At 40.7% G+C, this 23,645-nt stretch overlaps 1 protein-coding gene across 2 annotated transcripts in view; it reads right to left on the minus strand.

The window, feature by feature from the left end:
- Positions 1 to 23,645, minus strand: part of CNTNAP5 (contactin associated protein family member 5) — a 798,355-nt gene that overhangs the window by 250,564 nt on the left and 524,146 nt on the right. For both annotated transcript variants that reach the window (XM_030326880.1, XM_030326879.1), the window contains exon 12: positions 12,960 to 13,079. In XM_030326880.1, coding sequence (XP_030182740.1) covers positions 12,960 to 13,079 — 120 coding nt within the window. The remainder of the gene's footprint in view (positions 1 to 12,959; positions 13,080 to 23,645) is intronic.

A 23,645-nucleotide genomic window follows, 5' to 3' on the forward strand; every position in this document is an offset into this window, starting at 1 on the left:
TTATTATTTTCATTACTGCATCCCCAGAAACCAGAGTCAAGGTTGCTGATGACAGAGTAGTAAAAATAAGTAACAATTATCATGTATTAGGTATATAATGCCAGGCATTTTTTTTTTCTTACGGGTTATCATGATCTCATATAAACTTCATAACCACCTTAAAAAATAGGTTATATTATTCATTACAGAGAGGAAACTCAGGAACAGAGAAGCTGAGTAACTTAACATCACCAAAATCGACAAAACTAAGAAGTATCAGTGGTTGGATTCAAACCAAGCCCAAGCTCTTTACAACCACGCTAGATTTGGTGTATGTTAGTCTATTACATGCATTGAAGGTGGAGTCATGAGAATTGTTATAGGCCAAGAAGCTTCGTAAGAGAAAGAGAGGAGAGCCTGGTCTAAAGAAGGAGGTGAGGGAATGGTATTCCAGAAGAACAGAACCAGGTACAAGACCCAAGACCTGAGGTCTGGACAGAACATTCAGAACTGGCACTGTTAAACCCATGTGGAACTGTCCCCCAGGCCACTAACCAGCCAATGTCTTTTGCCAGCTTCTTTCTGCAAATACATGTAACATATCCAAATGCTTTCATACTGACAGCACAAGGCTGATTGGTGCTCCCATGACTTGAGAAGGAGGAACAAGGCTCCCAGACAAATGGACCCTCTGCTTCCCCTACTTCACAGAGCGTAGAATCACAAGCTGCTAGCACATCCTGGCTGTTTTACAGTTTGGAATGTCTAGACTGACTTTGATTCATGATCTCTCCCTGGAATCCTGGGCTCAGAGCAAAAGTGAACAAAAGAAAGCAAACGTTTGGGGAGGCACCTTTGACTGACACTTGTTATTTCACTCTTCCAGACAAGGAAAGTGTCCTGCCCAATGGTGGCACTGCATCAGCATTCACAGGTGAGCCAGGAGCCCTCAAAAAAGGCCAAGGGCTCTTGGGTACCTGCTCATTACATCCCCACATCTGGGACCCTGCTGCTCTCAACAGGATTGATTTTCCTCCTTTTCCCCTCTCTGTCCAGCCCAGGGACACCTATCTTTCAAAGTCAAACCCAAGCCCTACGTCTCCCGGGAAGCCTTTCTTGATTGCTCCTCTCTCTGAATTCCTTTGGCATCTAGATCCTGCTATGATGGCAGTACTTGTTGATAATGACTTCTATTTTAGAAGCTCTTAGACACTGTCACAGATTGTACTGAGTTTATATGCACAATGCTCATTTACTTTTATGCAATGTACACATCAGCACACTGAGGTAAGGGTAACTGATCATCCCTATTATACAGATGAGGAAACTGAGTCTCATAGAAGTTAATGTGCCTGGAATACCATGGCTGTCAAGTATCTACAAGATAAGCACATGACTTAAATAGAATGGCCTAGATAAAAGTGCTTTAAGAGCTAGAAGTTAGGGGCGCCTGGGTGGCGCAGTCGGTTAAGCGTCCGACTTCAGCCAGGTCACGATCTTGCGGTCCGTGAGTTCGAGCCCCGCGTCAGGCTCTGGGCTGATGGCTCAGAGCCTGGAGCCTGGTTCCGATTCTGTGTCTCCCTCTCTCTCTGCCCCTCCCCCGTTCATGCTCTGTCTCTCTCTGTCCCAAGATAAATAAACGTTGAAAAAAAAAATTAAAAAAAAAAAAAAAGAGCTAGAAGTTAAATATGAGATCCTTGGACGTTGAGGGTAGTGATTCACAGTGGATTGTACAGCACTAAGTACCAGGCAGCCTCAGTAAACACTGGTTGACCGGACTGTGCCCTGATCCTCACAGCACTAAAAGGAAAGAATCACCAGGTATCTGCAATAAAAATGTGTTGTGAAAGGTCCACCAGGAAGGTGTCAGGATAGGCTCGGTGTTCAGATCTTAAGAAGAACTACTCTTTCAGGCACTGACCAGGCCCCTCCTAGAAGTGGGGGATGAATACGGAAGGAGACATGTTAAGAGTAAAGCACTATGCTAATCACCTTGTAAAGATATTTCCCAAAGTCTGGTATCTTCAGGTATTTGTTAAAAATGCTATTTCCGGGGTGCCCAGATGACTCAGTTGACTGAACATCCAACTCTTGATTTCAGCTCATGTCGTGATCTCATGGGGTTTGTGAGATGGAGCCCTGCACTGATGGTGTAGAGCCTGCTTGGGATTTTCTCTCTCTCCTTCTGCCCCTCTCCCCTGCTTGTGCTCTCTTTCTCTCTGTCACTCTAAAAAATAAAATAAAATAAAATAAAATAAAATAAAATAAAATAAAATAAAATAAAATAAAAAGCAGTGTGTGAGTTTGTAAGGGAGGGTGTGTGAATGAACGAATAAGCAAATAAATGAATGAAAGTCACATTGCAATCACCCTCCCCATCTTTTGTCCTGAGCCTTCTGTTCTCATCCACGTGGTCAGAGTCAACTGGCCATGCTAAATGGGTGTGTGAAAGGAATTTCTCTAAGTGCTTGTTAAAATTCTTGGCAATTCAAAGGTGACAATGCTTTAATTTCAGGGTAATGCTACAGCTTTATGACTTAGTAGTTTTATTTAATGGCCCAATTTAGCAGGAGATTATGCCGTCTGCCACTGGCCCAGAGAGACCACTTTAAAGCTCTCGCCTTGGACACAAGCAGATCTACTCCCTGGTTTTGCCTAAGAGACCAGCCTTCTGGAAGCCCTAGGAGCCCTCTGAAGTCACCACACCTTGGTGGACAGCATAAGATATCAAACAGGGACAGAGACACTTACAAAAAGTTTCCTTCCTCTAAGCCGTGGAACTGCCATGTTTCATCAGCTGAAAACAGTCCTTCGGAAAACACTTAATTTATAAAAAGTAAACCGTCCCTCTGAAATATAAGCAACAATGCAACTATTATTCCAACTGATTAAACAGCTAGTGAGCCACGGCATATATGTCACTCATGAGTGAGCCTGAGTGGACACATTTCCAAGGAAAGGGGAAAGAAGAGGAGAAAGTCCTATGTTTCCTCCACCACCTGCTCGGTGTCAGTCACTCTCCGACATTCTCTAAATGTTAACTCATTTAACGGAGTACATACCAATCACAGAAAGCTATTATCATCACCCTTCATATACAGAGAGGGGAAGAGAGATACAAAGAATGAGGGCCTTGCGCATGGTCCCAAGACAATAAGTATAACAGATATTAATTATAATAATCTGAAGGATGTAAGAAGCACCAGGAATTGTTGTAAGACTTTCAATTAATGCATATGAATGCACATACCCTCATAGCCATGCCCTTCAAGATTGGCAGTCATGAATAAGGAGCTTGGGATTTGCACAGGTAGAAGGGGACAGGGATGGGAAGCGACGGTCAGACCTGTGCTTTCACAAGATCCCTCTAGCTGTTGTGTGAATTATGAATCAGACTGGGGAAGGCTGAGAACAAGGGTGGTTTTATTTATTTATTTTGAGAGAGAGAGAGAGAGAGAAGCAAAGAGAAAGAGGGAGACAGAGAATCACAAGCAGGCTACGTAACATGATGAGCTGAGCTGAAAACAAGAGTCAGATACTTTACTGACTGAGCCACCCAGGCACCCGTGTGTGTGTGTGTGTGTGCATGTGTGTGTGTGTGTGTGTGTGTGTACAACAAGGACATGAGATTATAAACTTTGTGGACTTGAGAAACCACATCATTCTTCTTAAAAGCTTATTTATATATTTTGAGAGAGAGAGAGAGAGCACGCAGGGGAAGGGCAGAGAGAGGAGAGACAGAATCCCAAGCAGGCTCCACTGTGTCAGAGCAGAGTCTGACACGGGGCTTGATTTCACAAACCGTGAGACCATGACCTGGGCTGAAATCAAGAGCTGGCCATTTAACCTACTGAGCCAGCCAGGCACCGCTGGGGGACCATATCTTAATCATTTCTATATCCTCAGTGCCTGGCCCAGAGCAGACAAGCAATGCATAGTGATTCAAAGTCCTAGAGGAGAGTGTACGTCCCAGGCCTTGGGACCCTCTGGTAAGACACACAGCATACCTAGCAGGAACAGGTTTAAGTCTGCTGGCTATACTTGGGATCTTGTTTCTGTAACTTGCTAGCCTCATTAACATATTTGCAAAGCAAAACCAATTCCAGTTACTTTCCAGTATTGCATCTGGAACTAGCCCAGTAGCCAGCACAACTGTATGAAGTCTGTAATCGAATGACAATTTTTTTGGCAACTATATTTCTGTAATGACGGCTATCTAATTTATGATGAGAGACAAGCTTGAGAACCTGAGCCTCAATTGTTCCTGCAGACGACTTTGGCAGGGAAGTTAATACTTCCTTTTTTTGTTGTGTGTGTGTGTGCCTGTGTGTGTATGTGTGTGTAAGAAGTGGAGTGTTTGGGGTAGAAGCCTGAAGGGGAATACCAATAGGAGGCATGAGGACAGAACTTTATTATAGATGGGCAAGTCATCAACAACTAAATTTTACCTCTCTTTCGTGTAAAATCCAGCTGCCGAAAATTACCAATGTACTAAGCAAATCAGGGAGAGATAAATGTGCCATAAGTTGGTTCTATACAATGTCATAGGTAACTCTTATTTCCTAATTTCCTATATACTTACAGACCTTTGTACAGTCCATACACAAACCGTAAACTCGCTGGCATTGCTCTAACTTCAAAGCGAGGCCACGAACTGTTAGACCTAACTGAATGGATGCATTTCTTTCTTTTTGTCAACAGTCTGGATGATAATCTATTACCTGCAATCACACTGCACAATTATGTGCAGGAATATTAGAGAGACCTCAATTGCAGCTTCTCTACCTACTCCATTATGCATGCTTTGATGAGTTTTAATGAAAACAGATCCTGCTGCCAAAGAAGGGAGAAACAGAGCATCATAATAATGAGAGTGATAAGACATGGCGACTTGTAAGGTGGTTTGCAAATGGATTATGAGCTGTTTGAGAATGAAAAACAAGTTTTGCTTTAGAGATTTGACTAAACATTCCTTGTAAATTCCTTGCAATGGCTGATGATTGCCATGCAGGTCTAGATACATGAAATTGGTATTGTATTCATCAAGAGAGAAAAATCAATGCGTTTTTGTTACTGGTTTTAAACAAACAATTTTGCATATCTGTATACAATTGTACTGTACAAAGGAAAAACTGTGTGTGCCTGGGAAACATCTTTTAACATGTTGACAAGGTATCCTGTTAACATTAAACATGGCACAATGGAAGCTACATAGAATGAGTGTAAATGTCAAGTTCTAAAGAAAATCTTGTTGGAATGCCTCACCTTTCTAGTTCTGCTTTATAAATACTAGAAGCTTCCCCTCAGAAATGCTACCTCCAGGTTTCTCGAGCCTCAGAAATCTCATGACTCCTGCAGAAAGCAGCACAGACTTTATCGCTGGCAAGGGTGCACACCTATCTTTTACAGCTAGTAGGAGTATACAGATACCATCTATACTAGGACAGCAGTGAGGGAGAATGAGGGCATGATTAATAATTACACCAGGGTATTTGCTTACCCTATTTCATGACCATCTACTTTTTGAAACTAGGAAGTTCTCATATATATTATAATCCTCAAATGAACCTTTGAAGGCAGCCATTTTTTATCATCTCCATTTTACTGATAAGGAAACCAAGGTCCAGAAATGCTAACCGACTTGTCCAAGGTCACACAGCTGGAATATGCTGGCACTAGAATTTAAATTCCAATGTGACTCCAAAACATGTGCTACTCCCACTGGTCATTCCCGTATTTGAAGATAAGAAGGGATTTGGGGAAGGCTATCAATGGGAGGTCTTGGAGGCAATGGGGAACAGTTGGGCACAGGTACTCTTGGATTTGTAGAAGATGTTCCACATAGTAGAAATGAGTCAAGCCCACTTAAATCAGACATTGAGTCAGTATCCACAGTTCCAGACTGCTATTGATTTAATAGGACAGGACCTTAATCTAAGATAAATTAGGGGAAGTGGGAAAGCAAAAAGAGAAAAGGTCAAAATTAATCTTTAATTTGGCTGCAATTTCTCAGAGTTCCATTTACAATGAGCTCACTGGAGCATGCACAAAGTAGAACCAGGATTCATCATACTCTGTCCCTAATTTTCCATCAAGGAGCTCACAGATCCATAGGAACACACAAGTAAACAATGATGTTTATGATGCAGTATGGTTGGCATCAGGATGGAAATACAAAGAAATGAGAGGAGAGCACAGAGTGGGAGCACCCAAAATACAGGTACTTCAAGTCCAGTTGTCCAGAGAAACAGAGCCAATAGAATATGAGTATTAATATCTACTTATATCTATATCTAAGTCTATCATCTATCAACCAATTAATCAATTTTAAGGAATTGGCTCACAAGATCATGGAGGCTTTCTTTGTAAGTTCAATGTCTGCAAGGTAAACCAGAAGGTTGGAGACCCAGCAAAAAGTTGCAGTTGGAGTCTGACGGCCATCTGCTGGCAGAGTTTCTTTTTGTTTGTTGGAAGTCAGTCTCTGTTCTACTTAGGCCTTGAACTAATCAGATGAGGTCCATCCGCATTTTGGTGGGTAATCTGTCTTATTCACAGATCACTGATTAAAATCTTAAACTCATCTAAAAAAAAAACACCCTAACAGAAATGTTAATGATAATTACTGACCAAATATCTGGGCACTACGATCTAACCAAGCTGAAACATAAAACTAACCATTGCACTGAGGGATGAAGGAAACATCTGAGAAGCCTCCTTCTCCTATCTTCCAACCTTAAGTTCTTGCACAGATTCCTCAGATGTTCACTGATTTCAACTGCTTTCTGTGCCCTTCTCTTTCTCCATTCCTATCTTCTCCTTTGTACTGATCCCAGTGCCCAGAACTCTCTCACTTCCTGATGGCTTCTAACCCACCCTGCAAACCCACCTTACATGCATTTTCATCCAGTAAACTAGTTCTGAGTCTGCCTAGATTACTTGTTGTGTTAAATGCCCTCCTACATACTTGCCCAATTAGACTGACACAGCCAAGCATGATCACAAACTTCACATCATTGGCTAAAATTACCCACATTCAGGCCAGGAAAATTTTAACACCAGGTAGGTAGTGGTATGGGGCCCAGGTCTCCTTTTTAACCAAACATTACATTTTAGTATGCCATGGTTTCTCCTGGTGTTCTATGTGTCCTTCAGTAATTCACCAACTGAGTGACTTAGCAACTTTTAGTCGATTACTTCTCTCTGTCTCTTGTTCAGTGTGTGCTTCTTTCATTCATCTTAACCTCACTCCCATTCGGCCCACAAAGGGAGGTCCTATCTGCTTCAGGTTGGAATCTATTGAACAAATCCATGTTTCATATATTTGCATGCTTTGTGGGTTTCACTGACAGCCCTCTGCCTCACTGCCATCCTTGATCCTTGACGAATTCTAATCATTTGTTTCCCCAACCTTCTTTACACAGTTCCTTAAACAGGCTACCATGGGTATTTTCCATTTGCCCTGCCAATACACCCTCTCTCCTTCTGCTGCCTTCTCTGTGCCCAGGAAGGCTGCTGAAAAACATTACATCAGCAAGCGCTCTTGCCTTCTGAATTCTAGCTGGGTTGTCCGTGGAGACATGGGAAACAGACTGGTAGGACCAAGGGGAGATCAAGGTCATTCCCCAAGCTCTTTGCTGGCTACTCCCACACAAGAGGCCATAGTTCTTTCAACCTCTCCATATGCTGCTCTCCTTCCTACTCCGGCAACTCTCCCTCCCTTCACCTCCCTGGGCCTGAGGGTGGGAACAGCCCCTCTGTTACTAGCTCTGTTCTGTGGTCCCCTTCCCATAATTTCCTTTTGTAGGCTCACACCTTTGTAAACAGTCCCTAATCTGAGCAAGCCCTCTGAGAGATCCACTGTCCTCAATAGAAAGGAACAGTGTTAACACCTACGAATGCTCTGAGGATGGCATCCTGTGGCTGGTGTTCAGAAAGTAGTTCATCTTTCACTCAGAGACATTTAACTAGTCTGACATGCTCAGTAACTGTCTATAATAAAACATTCCTTCTTTTCCCCAGAATTGACGCAGTAGATTTCCTCACTGGGAAACTTTCGTTCAGATTACGTACCTACAACAGCTTTTGCTTATCCCTGCTCAAGTAAAACTGATCCTTTCCTATTCATGCAATTTGATTAGTTTTTCAGTGTTCTAAACTTGTGACTCATCTTGGTGAGTTTTGTGGCCCCCACAAATATGCAGGCTCGAGACCCTTGAACTTTGTTCCTGACATTCATTTGCTCTTCCTGGAAATGCCCTCTTTCGTCTCTGCTTCCAGCCCATTAGTGCTCCCCTTCCAGGTATCAGAAACATGCATTGCCTGCCTGCCCAAAAACCCTTCCACTCCACAAGAGGCTGGAAGAACACGATACACTTCCTGTCATTATCCTTATATTATAATTTCCACTGTGTCTGCTCCATGACTAACCTGTGAAGGAGACTGAAATGATACCATTAGGGGTAGAATTCCGTCCTCCTGAAATTCTAACCCTCGGCACCTGCGAGCATGACCTCAGTTGGAAATAGGTTCTTTGCAAATGTAATCAACTTAAGATGAGGTCATACTCCATTAGGAGGGGTCCTAATCCAATATGACTGGTGTCCTATTTATAAGAGGATACATGAGAGGAGAAAGTTACCTGTGACTATGTCACACAGAAGCAGGGTGACAATCGCTGGGAGGCAGTCACTGAAGGCTGCTGCTACGGCCTAGGAATGCTCAAAGGTTGGGTGAGCCAGCAGAAGCCAGAAGAACCAAGGGAGGATTCTCCCCTACAGGTTTCAGAAGTAGTGTGGCCCTACAGCACCTTGATTTTGGACTTCTAGCCTCCAGAACTGTGACGCATACACTTCTTGGTATTTTTAAGCCACTCAATTTGTTATAGCAGCCAAGAGAAGCTGATGCAGACACTATTTTGTATCCTTGGCAATCTTCACAGTGCCTGAAATGTGCAAGTGTACATTAAGCTGAACTGAATGGTAAATCATATATAGAGATGTTAGAAGTAGCCCACATGTGCATTCCTGCAGAAGCTTCCTCTTTATCTTCCTCATCCATGATTTCACTCAACACTCCATCCAAACAGTGGCCCTTCCTTCTCTCCTACCCACTAGCTCCGTGGTGAACTGGCTTGGAACACAGTATGAGGTACGGCAGGCACAGGATCAAAACATGTAGAGGTTCAGATACAGTCCACTTTATACATAAATCTAATCGCCCCCTTAGGTTACTCCCATACATTGGCATACTGTCCCTGTGCAGAGATCATGCTGCCATCCAGTGAACAGGGCAGTTACTCTGTGAGCATCTGGGAGGTCATCTCCCCAAGATCACCCTGTCCTAGGTGAGATGCACAGACTTAATCTCCCGGGAGGGGTGAGGCACCACCTTGTCATTAGGAAAGGGAGCTCATGCCCTCCCCTGCCCAGGGTACATTGTAAAGAGAGATGTATTTTGGATTCGAATTTCCTGTTTTCCAAGACTAAAATCTGTCCCTCTTCACTTTCATGACATCTGTTTGCAAGTATCCATAGACTTCTTAGGAGAAATGTCCCCTTTTCGGTTGAACCTCAAATGATCTCTCATGGAATTCTAAATGAGGAAGGCCTGTAAGACCACCTGGCCCCAGATCCTTATTTTAGGATCCCAGACCTTATTTATGGACAAGTAGGCCAGGGACACTCAGCTGACTAGCACAAGGTTCCCTGCCTTCCGGTGTCATTTACACTCTCTGGGTTACCCCAGTAATGCTGCTGAAAAGTGCAGAGAACAGCAACTTTTTGTTTTCAGAAACCGGATCCTAAGCAGAATGAGTCTCCCCTCCACCCTACCCCACCCCTGTTCAGTTCTCTTGGTTCTCGCTGTCCATTTCCTCTCTCCCTTCTCCTGGACCCTCTCTTCCCTGGACCCCTTTGTCACATTTTTACAGGTGTTACAAATCACTCATAGTTAAGAACATTTAACATGTATAAATAAAAAAAAAAATGTATGTGATCATTATATTTATGTTTTTAGAAATGTCAAATATGAGAATTACAGAATTCAGCTTGTGCCGAGGTTTGCTTTTATTTCTATAGTTCTTTTAGGAAACAAAAACAAAACAAAAGCAAAACCTCTATGTTTTGCAACTGCACATAACCAAAAACCGTATGTAAAAGAATTGCCTGATCAGGGATAATCAAGCCTATCCATTCCCGAACACAACTCTGAGGTCCTGATTCCTTCAGTATCACATCAGCAAAATAGCAACCTTTAAATACAAGTGAAAATTCATCTTTAGCCATTCTTGGACAAAACATCGTACAGAAGCCCTGAGAGAAATGTTTCCAATGAGAGGCAGGGAGCTCCATGTAAATGAGACCTATGAATCAATGACACCCTTTGTGTCCCTGAACTCGCATTAGTTTGAAGAGTTTAAAAATTTAAAGCTACACTTAATGTATATATTTTATTTTCAAAATATTTTAATGGCATGGGGCGCCTGGGTGGCTCAGTCGGTTAAGCGTCTGACTTCGGCTCAGGTCATGCATGATCTCATGGTTTGTGGGTTCAAGCCCCGCGTCAGACTCTGTGCTGATAGCTAAGGGCCTAGAGCCTGCATAGGAATCTTTATCTCCCTTGCCCTCTGCCCCTCCCCCATTCGTGCTCTGTCTCTCTCTCTCTCAAAAATAAATAAATGTAAAAAAAAAAAAAATTCAGGGGCGCCTGGGTGGCTCAGTCAGTTAAGCGTCCGACTTCAGCTCAGGTCATGATCTCACACTTTGTGGGTTCAAGCCCTTGTTGGGTCCTGTGCTGACAGCTCAGAGCCTGAAGCCTGCTTCAGATTCCATGTCTCCCTCCCTCTGCCCCTCCCCTGATCATGCTCTGTCTCTCTCACTCTCAAAAATGAATAAATGTTAAAAAACAAAATTAAAAAATAAATTCAAAATACGTAATGACAAAAAGGAAAGTTGATGCTTGATTTTAAAATATATATTTAAAAAACAGATACATTCACAGAAGAAATACACATACACATTCACAGAAAAAAAAAAATCCCAAGGAAATCCTAACAATAGAGTACCAACAGCAGTCTCTGGGTTGTGGCTGAGGGGTCACTTCAACATTTTCTTGATACGTTGCTTTTCTCCTTAAATTTTCTATAATTAATATTGATTTACTTTATAACAAAAATTGCATCACTGTGTAAAGCAAAACATAAGCAATACAAGTATCCAATTAATGTTTTAGTGATATAAATTATTACTGCACCAGAAGGTTTTGTTTGCTTCCTGAGTCTTGACTATTAGCTCCAGTATTTATGACCTCGAGAAAGTCACGAAGTTCTTATCTTCTCTTTCCTTCTATGTAAGACAGAGATAAAAATATCTACCTCGGATTTTTATGGTGAGGAGGGAAAGAGATGGTATTGGTAAGCTCTCAGTTCAGCTCCCGAAGTTGGTCGGAGCTGAGTGACCACACCTGATCTCTCAGCAGCAGGAACCACTCTCCTCGTCCTCACTCTTCAGCTAAATCACTTCCTCCATTTTTTGGTAAAGTGTAGACCAGGGACAACTTGCATCGGAATGACTTACGGGGCTCAGTAAAAGGGCGTTTACTAATTTCGAATGTCCTCAGCTAGAAAGTCTGTATTCTTAGCGGGAACTGCTGGAGATCCATTTGTTAATTACATTTGGAAAATAACCAAGATCCAGGGAGAAAACTAGCTCCAGGTTAGCACTATAGGTTACCATAACGATGAAAAGAAAACAGTCCCACGGTTTCTAATTATATTATGGGCTAGTTGGGAAGCAGTTAACATACGTGCAGGTTGGAGAGATGCACTAAGTGTAAAGGAAATGCAAGGAAATGCTTCTAAATCCGTGTAAATAGCATCTTCTGCAGAAAAACTTTGGTTGTTTGCATCCAGATGAACAAATTGCAAAGTGCCCATAATCACCATTTTTGCAATGGTTTGCTTGCATTTCTACCTGTGATATGTCCGGCATTTCTCCTGATATTCCTGCCTCATAAATGAGAGTGGCTGTATCTAATTTCTCCGCATATCCTCCGTGCCAAGGCCAGTCTGCGGCTACAGAAGGAGCTCAGGGAATGTGCTTGCCTTGTTGCAGGGACGCCTGAGGCCTGACGACTCAATGAGCTTTAATAGCCCCTGCTTTTCTGCTTTATTACATGATTCTGTTGTCATTTCCAAAGGCCAGTGCTCGGAACAAACACACACAACGCGTATGCGCCAATGAGTGACCCTCACGATGGTGAGGGTACTTGCACTGCTGAATTTTTAAGAAACTATTACATCAGGTTTGGGCTTTGTGGAATTATTTTGCAGAATAAGTTAGTGATCATAGATTGTTTCTAAATCCGTGCAATAATTGATTCTTACTATGTCTTTCTGCACTTTAGGAAGGAGTGGCTGGGAAAATGCAAGTAATTCACTTTTCTTGTTGGGCACCTACTGGGTAACTAGCCTTGCTGATTCCTCCAATACTCATGATTGTGTCTAACCTTCAACTCTGGGAGGAAGGAACCACTTTGCCCATTTCACTGATGAACAACTGAGCCTCAAAGAGCATACGGGATTCACACCATCCCCGGGGCCAGACATGAATCACACTTCCCCACTTCCTGAGTCAGGGTTCTCTATTGATTTTCAGGTTTGCTTTTGGTTTGTTTAGTTGTTTTTTTTCCTTTTCTTTCTGCTCTTGAGTTTTAAAAGAGAAAATGTCCTTGGCAGGGTCTACAGAAAATGCTTCCTGGTTAATTCTAGGTTTGGCGGAATGTGATTAAGACCATTAAGTCTTCCTCTCCTATGAAAGATAATCCAGTTGCTAACTGCTATTATTTACTTAAACACCATGCCCCCCACACCTGAGGTTGGCTCTTTAAATTTTTATTTACACAGGTCCCCTTCCAGTGGACTTCCCTGTGCTGTGTACCATCAGGTAGCTCGGTTAAGCCTGAGTGGGGATTCTGCCCCTTACCTGTGATGTTGCAGTACACTTGGAGGGGTCCCAGCGGCCCGCTGCCATCGGAATCAATGTAGAAGAAACCAGCCGTGTTCCCTTGGTGCCTGTATACCTCGCAGGATTGCTCGTAGAGGGCTGGAAAGACACAAAGACAGAAGAGATAAAGCTTTGCTTGGCTCTACATATCACTCTGGAGGGATCAGTACCTCCTACCTATATCTACTTTCAGTGTTGGTTCCTCCCGCTTCTATAGCCTCGATTCCCCCCTCCCATCAAGTCCTAACAAACCAGTGTCCCAATACTGATGGAGTTGAGCCTCCATTCACCCGAGCATTTATTCACTTATTCTTCCAAACGGCTCAGAGGTTACTTCCTCCAGAAAGTCTCCCCTTCACTCCTCTGTGGCCCTTTTCTCTGCTGACGTCTGTGCCCCTCCTCTGTGCCCACACAGTGGACTGAGCTAGGATCACCATACACTGTTCTGTCTTCCCCAGTGGTCACAGAAGCTGGAAGAGCAGTGCTGTCTCAGGCTGTGTTCTAGCACCTGGCACAAGGCCACATGCACAGCAGGACTTCAAAAATGTTTGATTAGTGGATGAAAAACTGAATGAATACATACAGTCATGTCTTTTTTTATTAACAAAATAACACTATCTTATTTCTACACAACGAGAGCTCGGCACAGTACCTAAAACACAGAGCAGGTGTCCAGTCAGGTTTAGTCCATTTTGACTTAACAAGCACTCACTAAGTTCCTAAGATGTGTCAACAGCACGGTTGCCATGTGACCACAGACCCTGAATGAGGCAATCAGTCTGTGCCATCAAAAGCACACAGAGAGAAGCTGTGGCCGTAGCCACAAAGGTGTTTATGCACACAGAGAGAGGCAGGCACGGGGGCCTGGAGATGGGGTACTCGGACCAATATGCAGATAGGAGAAATTTATAAATCTCATTACATCAACATGAATGGATTCGGTGGTGTGTAAAGGAAGCATCTGCCGTCTCATGCATGAGAATGTGGAATGTCGTCTGATGTTTTAGACACGATGGCATAGCTCAGAGCAGCAGGTACATATCCAATTATGTCATCCTTCCACGCTTAACACACTTCAGTGGCTCTCAACAGCTTTAAAGATATAGCACCAACTCCTCACCTTAGCCAGCGTGCCCCTGTGACTAATGCCCCATCCCAGAAATACGAAGCTGCATTTTGTCATGATCAAGTGTGAGGGGGTTCTCAGGTAATTCATTACCAATAAAGTTCTAAAGCTTGAGAGGGTGTGACTTTTTATAAATTAGAGTGAATTCAAGGTTATCCTTGTACCCATATAATTCTCTCTTGCAGTCATGCACCCTTTCCGAAGCAGAGGTAAGTGGGGGAGTCTAGTTTGCATCGTACACACTGAGCGTAACGTACAGCTTATTCGTGTTTGCCCCAACCTAACACACCGGAGTGTGCGACACACGTATGAAAGTCAGCTCTTACGTGAGTTATCCCTCCTGGCCACTCCCACACGTCCAAGATGGCAGTGGTGTCAAAGGAGGTACTGTTTTCCCGTTCAGGGGAAATTCCATGCAGGCAACATACAAAGGTTACATAGCGGTTAAGAACACGAGCCCTGGAATCGAATTGGGTGGTTTTGCATCACAGGGCTACCACTTAGACTTACGTACTTACGCTTACCACTTACTGGGAGAAGCCACTTCTCCTGTGGTAGGCAACCTTGACGATAACTCATCTTATCCACACCCTTAGCTTTCATGTCTTGTTCCTGATTTCATGCCCTCCCCTTAAGTGTGGGCTGGACTTACAGATGTGCCTCTAACAGAATATGACAGAGGTAGCATCTGTCATTACCAAGACTGGACTTTAAAAAGGCAGTGGCCTCCATCTTGGGTGTTCTGGGATCGCTCTCTGTCAGGGAAGTCAACTGCTGTGTCCCGTGGCCACCCTGGAAAGAGGACCCCCGGAGTGAGCTTGGAGGCTTTGGGCATGCCATGTGAGTAAGCCCTGAAACAGATCTCCACAAACACCAAGATGACTGCAGCACTGGCTGACATCTTAATTGCAGCCCTGTGAGAGACTGAGCGAGAACCACCCAGAGAAGCCCAAGGGCCCAGGGAAACTATGAGGTAATAATGTTTGCTGTTTCCAGATGCCAAATTTTGTTATAATTCATTACACAGCAGTAGATGGCTAACAAACTCCCAAAGCATTAATTTTCTCATGGAGCTACAGGTATAAGAAAGAGCCTGCCTCATACAACTAGTAAGGATTCGAAGAGATACTCATAACATAACCACAAGGCTTGTTAGGCAAAACCAACATGTCTTGCCTCCCTTCTGTGCGGAGATGATGACTTTCTAAAAAACATTTTTTTACACGTTTATTTATTTCTGAGAGACAGACAGAGACAGAGTGTGAGCAGGGGAGGGGCCAAGAGAGAGGGAGACAGAATCCCAAGCAGGCTCCAGTCTCTGAGCTGTCAGGATAGAGCCTGATGGGGGGATCAAACCCACAAACCGTGAGATCACGATCAGAGCCGAAGTCAGACGCTTAACAGACTGAGCCACCCAGGCACCACCAGAGATGATGATTTTTAATTCTTAGTCCATTATTTTGATATTGACTATTTTATCTCTGAATAGCACATTTAAATTGATGCTGCTTGATTTGTTTTTCATTTTTACAGGCTATTTATTCACTTACCAATATAAAAGATAAGAATTAGGCTTTTTCTTTTTGTTAAGAATTAAAAAAAAAATTTTTTAAATTTATTTTTGGAAGACAGAGAGAGACAGAGAACAAGTGGGGGAGGGGCAGAGAGGGAGAGACACACATAGAATCTGAAGCAGGCTCCAGGCTCCGAGCTGTCAGCACAGAGCCGGACGCAGAGCTCGAACCCACAAACCATGATATCGTGACCTAAGCTGAAGTCGGATGCTCAACCGACTGAGCCACCCAGGTGCCCCAGAATTAGCTTTTTCATCACACCCATATTCAAACAACTTTCCATCCCCCAAATTTCCAATACAGTTGTATTGTAATTTTAGTTAGATCGATGGATACTATTTGCAATGACATGACAACATACATCCATTCATATATAGCAAATCTTATAATGTGATTAATTCTCCTTTGCTGAAACAAATGTAACTTGTTGAGATTAATAATTGCCTTATTCTCTCATTTGCCTACTTGTCTATGTATCTGTCACCAATTTAACTCCTAATTCACTAACAAATCTCTAAAATGACTCCCAGTATAATCACGTAACAACTAATATAAATGGGTACCTAAGGGGAGAGAGAGAAAGAATGGGGACAGAGCTGAAAGCTAGAACTTTCTGGACACTTATAGTTTTAATTTTGAAACAATACAAATATTTTAAATAATTTTTGAAAATTAAACAAAAAAGGAAAAAGAGCAATTACTAAACATTTAAAGGAAATTTATTTTTTATATAATTTATTGTCACATTGGTTTCCATATAAAACCCAGTGCTCATCCCAACAGGTACCCTCCTCAATGCCTATCACCCACATTCCCCTCTCCCCGACCCCCCATCAACCCTCAGTTTTTTCTCAGTATTTAAGAGTCTCTTATGGTTTGCCTACTTCCCTCTCTGTAACTTTTTTCCCCCCTTCCACTCCCCCCTGGTCGTCTGTTAAGTTTCTCAGGATCCACATGAGTGAAAACATGTGGTATCTGTCTTTCTCTGCCTGACTTATTTCACTTAGCATAACACTCTCCAGTTCCATCCACATTGCTACAAAAGGCATTTCATTCTTTCTCATTGCCACGTAGTATTCCACTGTGTATATAAACCACAATTTCTTTATCCATTCATCAGGTGATGGACATTTAGGCTCTTTCCATAATTGGGCTATTGCTGAAAGTGCTGCTGTAAACATTGGGGTACATGTGCCCCTATGCATCAGCACTCCTGTATCCCTTGGGTAAATTCCTAGCAGTGCTATTGCTGGGTCATAGGGTAGGTATATTTTTAATTTTTTGAGGAACCTCCACACTGTTTTCCAGAGCGGCTGCACCAGTTTGCATTCTGGTGCAGCCGCTCTGGAAAACAGTGTAAATGAAATTTAAACAAATTCACTAAAAATTGTTTCAAGTAATATTGACATTAAGTAGTTTCTTTGTAACTTGTCATTACAGAAAGTTTGAAATTAATGTAAATAATACAGAGTAATTGGGGTGCCTGGGTGGCCAGTTGGTTGGGCACCCAACTTTGGCTCAGGTCATGATCTCATAGCTGGTGGGTTCAAGCTCTGTGTCGGGCTCTGTGTTGACAGCTCAGAGCCTGGAACCTGTTTCAGATTCTGTGTCTTCCCCTCCCCTGCTTGTGTTCTGTCTCTCTCACTTTCAAAAATAAGTAATAAAACATTTTTTAAAAATTAAAAAAAAGGGGCGCCTGGGTGGCTCAGTCGGTTAAAGCGCCCGACTTCAGCTCAGGTCACGATCTCGCGGTCCGTGAGTTTGAGCCCCGCGTCGGGCTCTGGGCTGATGGCTCAGAGCCTGGAGCCTGTTTCTGATTCTGTGTCTCCCTCTCTCTCTGCCCCTGCCCCGTTCATGCTCTGTCTCTCTCTGTCTCAAAAATAAATAAAACGTTAAAAAAAAAATTAAAAAAAAAAAAAAAACAACCTTTTAAAAAAATTAAAAAAAAATAGAATTGATGCTGGTTTAAGCAGGTATCCAGGTGCAAAAGAATGAAGTGGGACCCCTACTTCATATCACATACAAAAATTAACTCAAAATGGATCAAGACCAAATTGTAAAAACTAAAACTATAAACTCTAAGAAGAAAACATAGGTGTACATCTTTATTACCTTGGATGTGGCAATGCATTCTTAGATAGGACATCAAAAGCACAGGCAACAAAAGAAAAAAATAGATAAACTGAACATCAAAATGTAAAACTTTCATGCTTCAAAGGACATCATCAAGAAAGTGAAAAGATAACCCATAAAATGAGAGAAAATATTTGTAAATCATGTATCTAATAGGAGACATATTCAGAATACGTAAAACACTCTTAAAGTTCAACAATAAAAAGACAAATACCCCAATTTAAAAATAGACAAAAGAGGGGCACCTGGGTGGCTCAGTTGCTTAAGCGGCCGACTTCAGCTCAAGTCATGATTTCACAGTCTGTGGGTTCCAGCCCCACATCAGGCTCTGTGCTGGCAGCTCGGAGCTTGGAGCCTACTTCAGATTCTGTGCCTACCTCTCTCTCTCTTCCCCTTCCCCGCTCACACTCTATCTCTTAAAAATAAATAAATCTTAAAAAAAATGTAAGAATACGGAGTAATAAAATGAACCTGATATCACCCATTATTACATTTGGTTAATCTTGCTTCATCAATATTCTCAGTATATCAGTTATCCATTGCCACATAACAAACCACTCCAAAACTGACTTAAAATGATAATCATTCCATGATTCTACAGATCAGGGCTCATCTGGAAAAGTTCCTGGCCAGGCTCAGGATGTCTTGTGAGGGTTCTCCAGGCATCTGCACTTAGCTTCTGGGTCAGCAGGGCTTTCTGGGGGTGCTTTGATCTCTCATACTCTCACAGACAAATTCCCCTGGTAAAGGCTCCAAGATCAACAAGATGGCAAGTAACTGTCAGGCCTTTGACTGCATGTTTGCTGATGCAACTTTGACCAAAGCAGATCACTTAGTGAAACAAAATCCAAATAAAGCATCCCAAGGACCTAAAAGGAAAAGGAGCTATAGAAGTGGATAGTATCCGTGTTTGACTTCCTGAAAAAGAATCACATGGATCTGTAATGGGAGTATTAAAAAGCCCTTTTATTTTACTAAGGCATTGTGATGTGGGGGCTGTTTACCACTGTAGTTAGCCTACCATTCCTAATATACTTTCTCTGTAAACTTTGATTCAGTTACAGGGAGATACCTGAGGGCAAAGCCTGGAAACGAGCATTCCCACTTATAAATACTACAAATAACTCATAAAACATAAGGACTTTGCCCCAAAACATATCAGTTGGTATGTTGCTGATCTTACTTTACCATTCTTTCTTGATTTCTCAGTGGGAATATTTTATAAAAATGAAACATTCCTCATCAATTATTAGGTTTCCTTAACCAAAAGATAGACTGTAGGAAAAAAGCAAGAGTGATATTTCATGCTTCCTCTTTAATTCATCAGTATCAAAAGGCTGAATTTGTCCTCTAGTAGCCTCCAAAAGTGACCAATAAAACTATTTTTAGCTTTAGCTTTAGTATCAATTCACAAATTTAAGCATATTGAAAATGGTAATTTGATGAGTAGGAAACAGTAGGATATACCAATCAAAGGAAAATAAAAAAAATCTTAAAATATATTAAAAAGCCTTCTTATTAAATAACATTGGTATTGATTTATTAAACTACTGTATCTGTCAAGAAAAATTAATGGCACATTATGTTGTTAATAACAACAGAAACTAAAACTTTGCCATAAAAATTAAAAATATAAAATGTAAAAAATATGTAATTCTGAATTCTGAATTTGAGTTGGTGGTATCAGTATAAACTCATTATTTAATTGTTTTGATTATGTACTTCCACATTTGGACCACTGAATACTTTCGTACTAAAAGGAAGAAGGGTTTTACTGAGTTTATGTTTGGAACAGGATGAGACTGGAATGCCTCCTTTACCTGAAAACATAAAAGCTAGCAAAAATTAAATATGTCAAAAATGCCCCAAGACCCAATTTGATGGAAGCATGTGAGCATCAAAAAGACTCATAACTGAATTTATAGATTTAAATATATACAATCTACTAGTTTTTTAATCTATCTATCATCTATCTACCTACCTACCTATCTATCATTGATCTATCTATTTAAGTCCATTGGTCACCTCTCGAGGATGCTAGAGAATAAAGTCCTATTCTTTGGAAAGAGAAAAGATCATATCCTACCTTTCTTGCATATAATATATTTGATGGTAACTTAATATTCCACAAAAAATATAAGTTGATAGAGAACTTTTTAGTGGATAGATTAAATTAACAATACCCAAACCTGGATCAATCTCAACATCCCCAAAAGTGATTATCAAGGTGTCTCTAATGTGATATAATATGAAATACACAGCACTAGATAAGATTGCCAAAAATCCGAGGCTAATCTAATCAAGCCCTCAGATTTGAATGCTAATTTACAGAAAGAAGTAAAGAAACATTCTCACCCACACTCTAAGGATGTAATTAGATAAATCCAGAATGTGGGAACATATGATTCAGTTTCTTTAAAAAATAAATAGTGAAAAGGAGATATGATGTAGGAGACATACCAATCAAACACTGCGTGTGGACTTAAGAAAAGGACAATCAGAAAAAGTAAAATCAAATTTGGCATCAGATGGTATGAAGAAAGTATTTTTAATTATGTTGGGTATGATAATGGTAGTATGGCTTTGTTTCAAAAGATTAAAAAAGATCTTCTTTGCTACTGATACATACTGGGGTGTTTGTAATGAAATCATCAGTACAAAATTTGTTTTTAAAATGTCCCATCATAAACAAGCTATGGGCACCTGGTTGGCTCAGTTAGTTAAGAGTGTGACTTCAGTTCAGGTCATGATCACATGGTTCGTGAGTTCAAGCCCCACATCAGACTCTGTGCTGACAGTTCCGAGCCCGGAGCCTGCTTTGGATTCTGTGTCTCCCTCTCTGCCCCTCTCTGGCTTGCACTCTCTCTCTCTCTCTCTCTCTATCTTTATCTCTCTCATTAAACATTAAAAAAATATGAAAAAGCTAGATGCTGCCTGTAAGAGACCCATTTCAGATCTAAAGACACATGCAAATTTGAAGTGAAGGGATGAAAAGCATTTATCACCCAAATGAAAGTGAAAAGAAAGATGGTGTAGCAATACTTATATTGGACAAAATAGACTTTAAAACAAAGACTGTAACAAGAGACAAAGAAGGACACTGTATAATCATAAAGGGAACAATCAAACAAGAAGATATAACAATTGTAAGTATTTATGCACCCAACATGAAGGCATCCAAATACACAAAGAACTATTAAAGAAAGAAATAGATAGTAATACAAAAATAGTAGGGACTTTAACACCCCACTTATATCAATAGATAGATCATCCAAACAGAAAATCAACAAGGAAACACTGCTTTCAAGGACACATTGGACTAGATGGATCTAACGGATATATTCAGAACATCCCATTCTAAAACAGCAGAATACACACTCTTCTCAAGTACACATGGAACATTCTCCAGAACAGGTAACACATTAGGCCACAAAACAAGTTTCAACAAATTCAAAAATACTGAAGTCGTACCATGAATCTTTTCTATCCACAATGTTATGAAACTAGAAACTAAGCACAAGAAAAAAATCTGGAAAAAAAACACACAAATGCATGGAAGTTAAACAACATGTTATTAAAACAATGAATGGATCAACTAGGAAATCAATGAGGAAATACAAAAACTACATGGAGACTAATGAAAATGAAAACACAATGGTCCAAAATCTTTGGGATGCAGCACAAGTGGTTCTAAGAGGGAAGTTTATAGCAATGCAGGCCTACCTCAAGAAGCAAGAAGAATCTCAAATAAACAACCTAACCTTACACCTAAATGAGCCAAGGGGGGAAAAAAACCCCAAACACATAGAAGGAAGGAAATAAAAAAACTAAAGGAGAAAGAAACAAAATAGAAAATAATAAAAAAAAATAACAGATCAATGATACCAGGAGCTAGTTCTTTGAAAAGATCAACAAAATCAATAAGTCTTTAGATCTATAAAAAGAGAGATAAAGACATAGACAGAGAGAGAGGGAGGAATCAAATAAACAAAATCAGAAATGAAAGAGGAGAAATAATAACCAACACCACTGGAATATAAAGGATTATTAGATAATATGAAAAATTAGATGATAAAAAACTGAACAACCTAGTAGAAATGGATAAATTACTAGTAATATATAACTCCCCAAAACTGAATCCCACAGAAAATTTGAACAGACTGGTTGCCAGAAATGAAACTGAATCAGTTATCGAAAAACTCCCAACAAAAGTCTAGGAACCGATGGTGGCTTCACAGGCAAATTCTATCTAACATTTAAAGAAGAGTTAATAGCTATTCTTTTCAAACTATTCCAAAAATAGAAGAGGAAGAAAGGATTCCAAGTGCATTCTAGGAAGCCAGAATTACCCTGATACCAAAACAGTAAAGACACACACACACACACACGCACACACACATACCCCAAACAAACAAACAAAAAAAAAACTACAGGCCATTGATGCAAAAATCCTCAGCAAAATATTAGCAAACTGAATCCAATAACACATTACAAAAGTCATTGACCATAATCAAGTGAGATTTATTCCTGGGATGTAAGGGCGGTTCTATATTTGTAAATCAATCAACATGATAACATCATTTAGCAATAAGAGAAAAGATTTAAAAAAATGACCATTTCAACAGATGTAGAAAAAGCACTTGACAAAGTGTAATATCATTCATAATGAAAAAAAAAGCCTGAAAAAAGTAGGTTTAGACATAAAGTACCTCAACATGCCAAAGACTATGTATGAAAACCGCACAGTTAATGTCATACTCCATGGGGAAAAACTGAGAACTTTTCTCTAAGATCAGGAAAAAGATAAAAATGTCCATGCTCACCACTTTATTCAACACAGCCACAGGAATCAGGCAAGAAAAATAAATAAAAGACATCTAACTTGGTAACGAAGAACTAAATCTTTCACTATTTGCAGATTATATGATACTATATATAGAAAACTTTAACGATTCTACCAAAAAACTACCAGAACTGATAAATGAATTTAGTAAGGTCACAGGATATGAAATCAATACACAGAAATCATGTTGTATTCCTATATACTAATAATGAAGCAGCAGAAAGAGAAATTAAGAAAGCAATTCCATTTACAATTGCACCAAAAATAATAAAACACCTAGGAATAAAAGAAAATTTGAAAGACCTGCACTATGAAAACTATAAAACACTGATGAAAGAAACTGAAGATGACACAAACAAATGCAAAGATATTCCATGCTCACAGTCTGGAAGAACAAATATTGTTAAAATATCCACACCACCCAAAGCAATCTACATATTGAATTCAATCCCTACAAAAATGCCAACAGCATTTTTCACAGAACTAGAACAAACAATCCTAAAATTTGTATGAAACCATAAAGGACCCTGAAATAACCAAATCAATCCCGAAAAAGAAGAACAAAACAGGAGGTGTCACAATCCCAGATTTCAAGATATATTACAAAGGTGTAGCAATCAAAACAGCATGCAACTGGCAAAAAAATAGGCACGCAGATCAACAGAACAGAGAGTGCAGAAATAGACCGCGATTATATGGTTAATTAATCTTTGACAAAGAAGACAGGAATACGCAATGGGAAAATTCTAAGAAATGGTGTTGGAAAAACTGGATAGCTACATGAAAAATAATGAAACTGGACCACTTTCTTACACTGTACACAAAAATGAACTCAAATTGAATTAAGGATCTAAACATGAGAATGAAACCATACAAATCCTAGAAGAGAGCACAGGCAGTAATTTCTCTGAGATGGACTGTAGCAACATTTTTCTGTATGTTTCCTGAGGCAAAGGAAACAAAAGCAAAAAATAAACTAAAAGAACCGA

Source organism: Lynx canadensis, chromosome C1, assembly GCF_007474595.2.
Source record: "Lynx canadensis isolate LIC74 chromosome C1, mLynCan4.pri.v2, whole genome shotgun sequence".
Lineage (NCBI taxonomy): Eukaryota > Metazoa > Chordata > Mammalia > Carnivora > Felidae > Lynx > Lynx canadensis.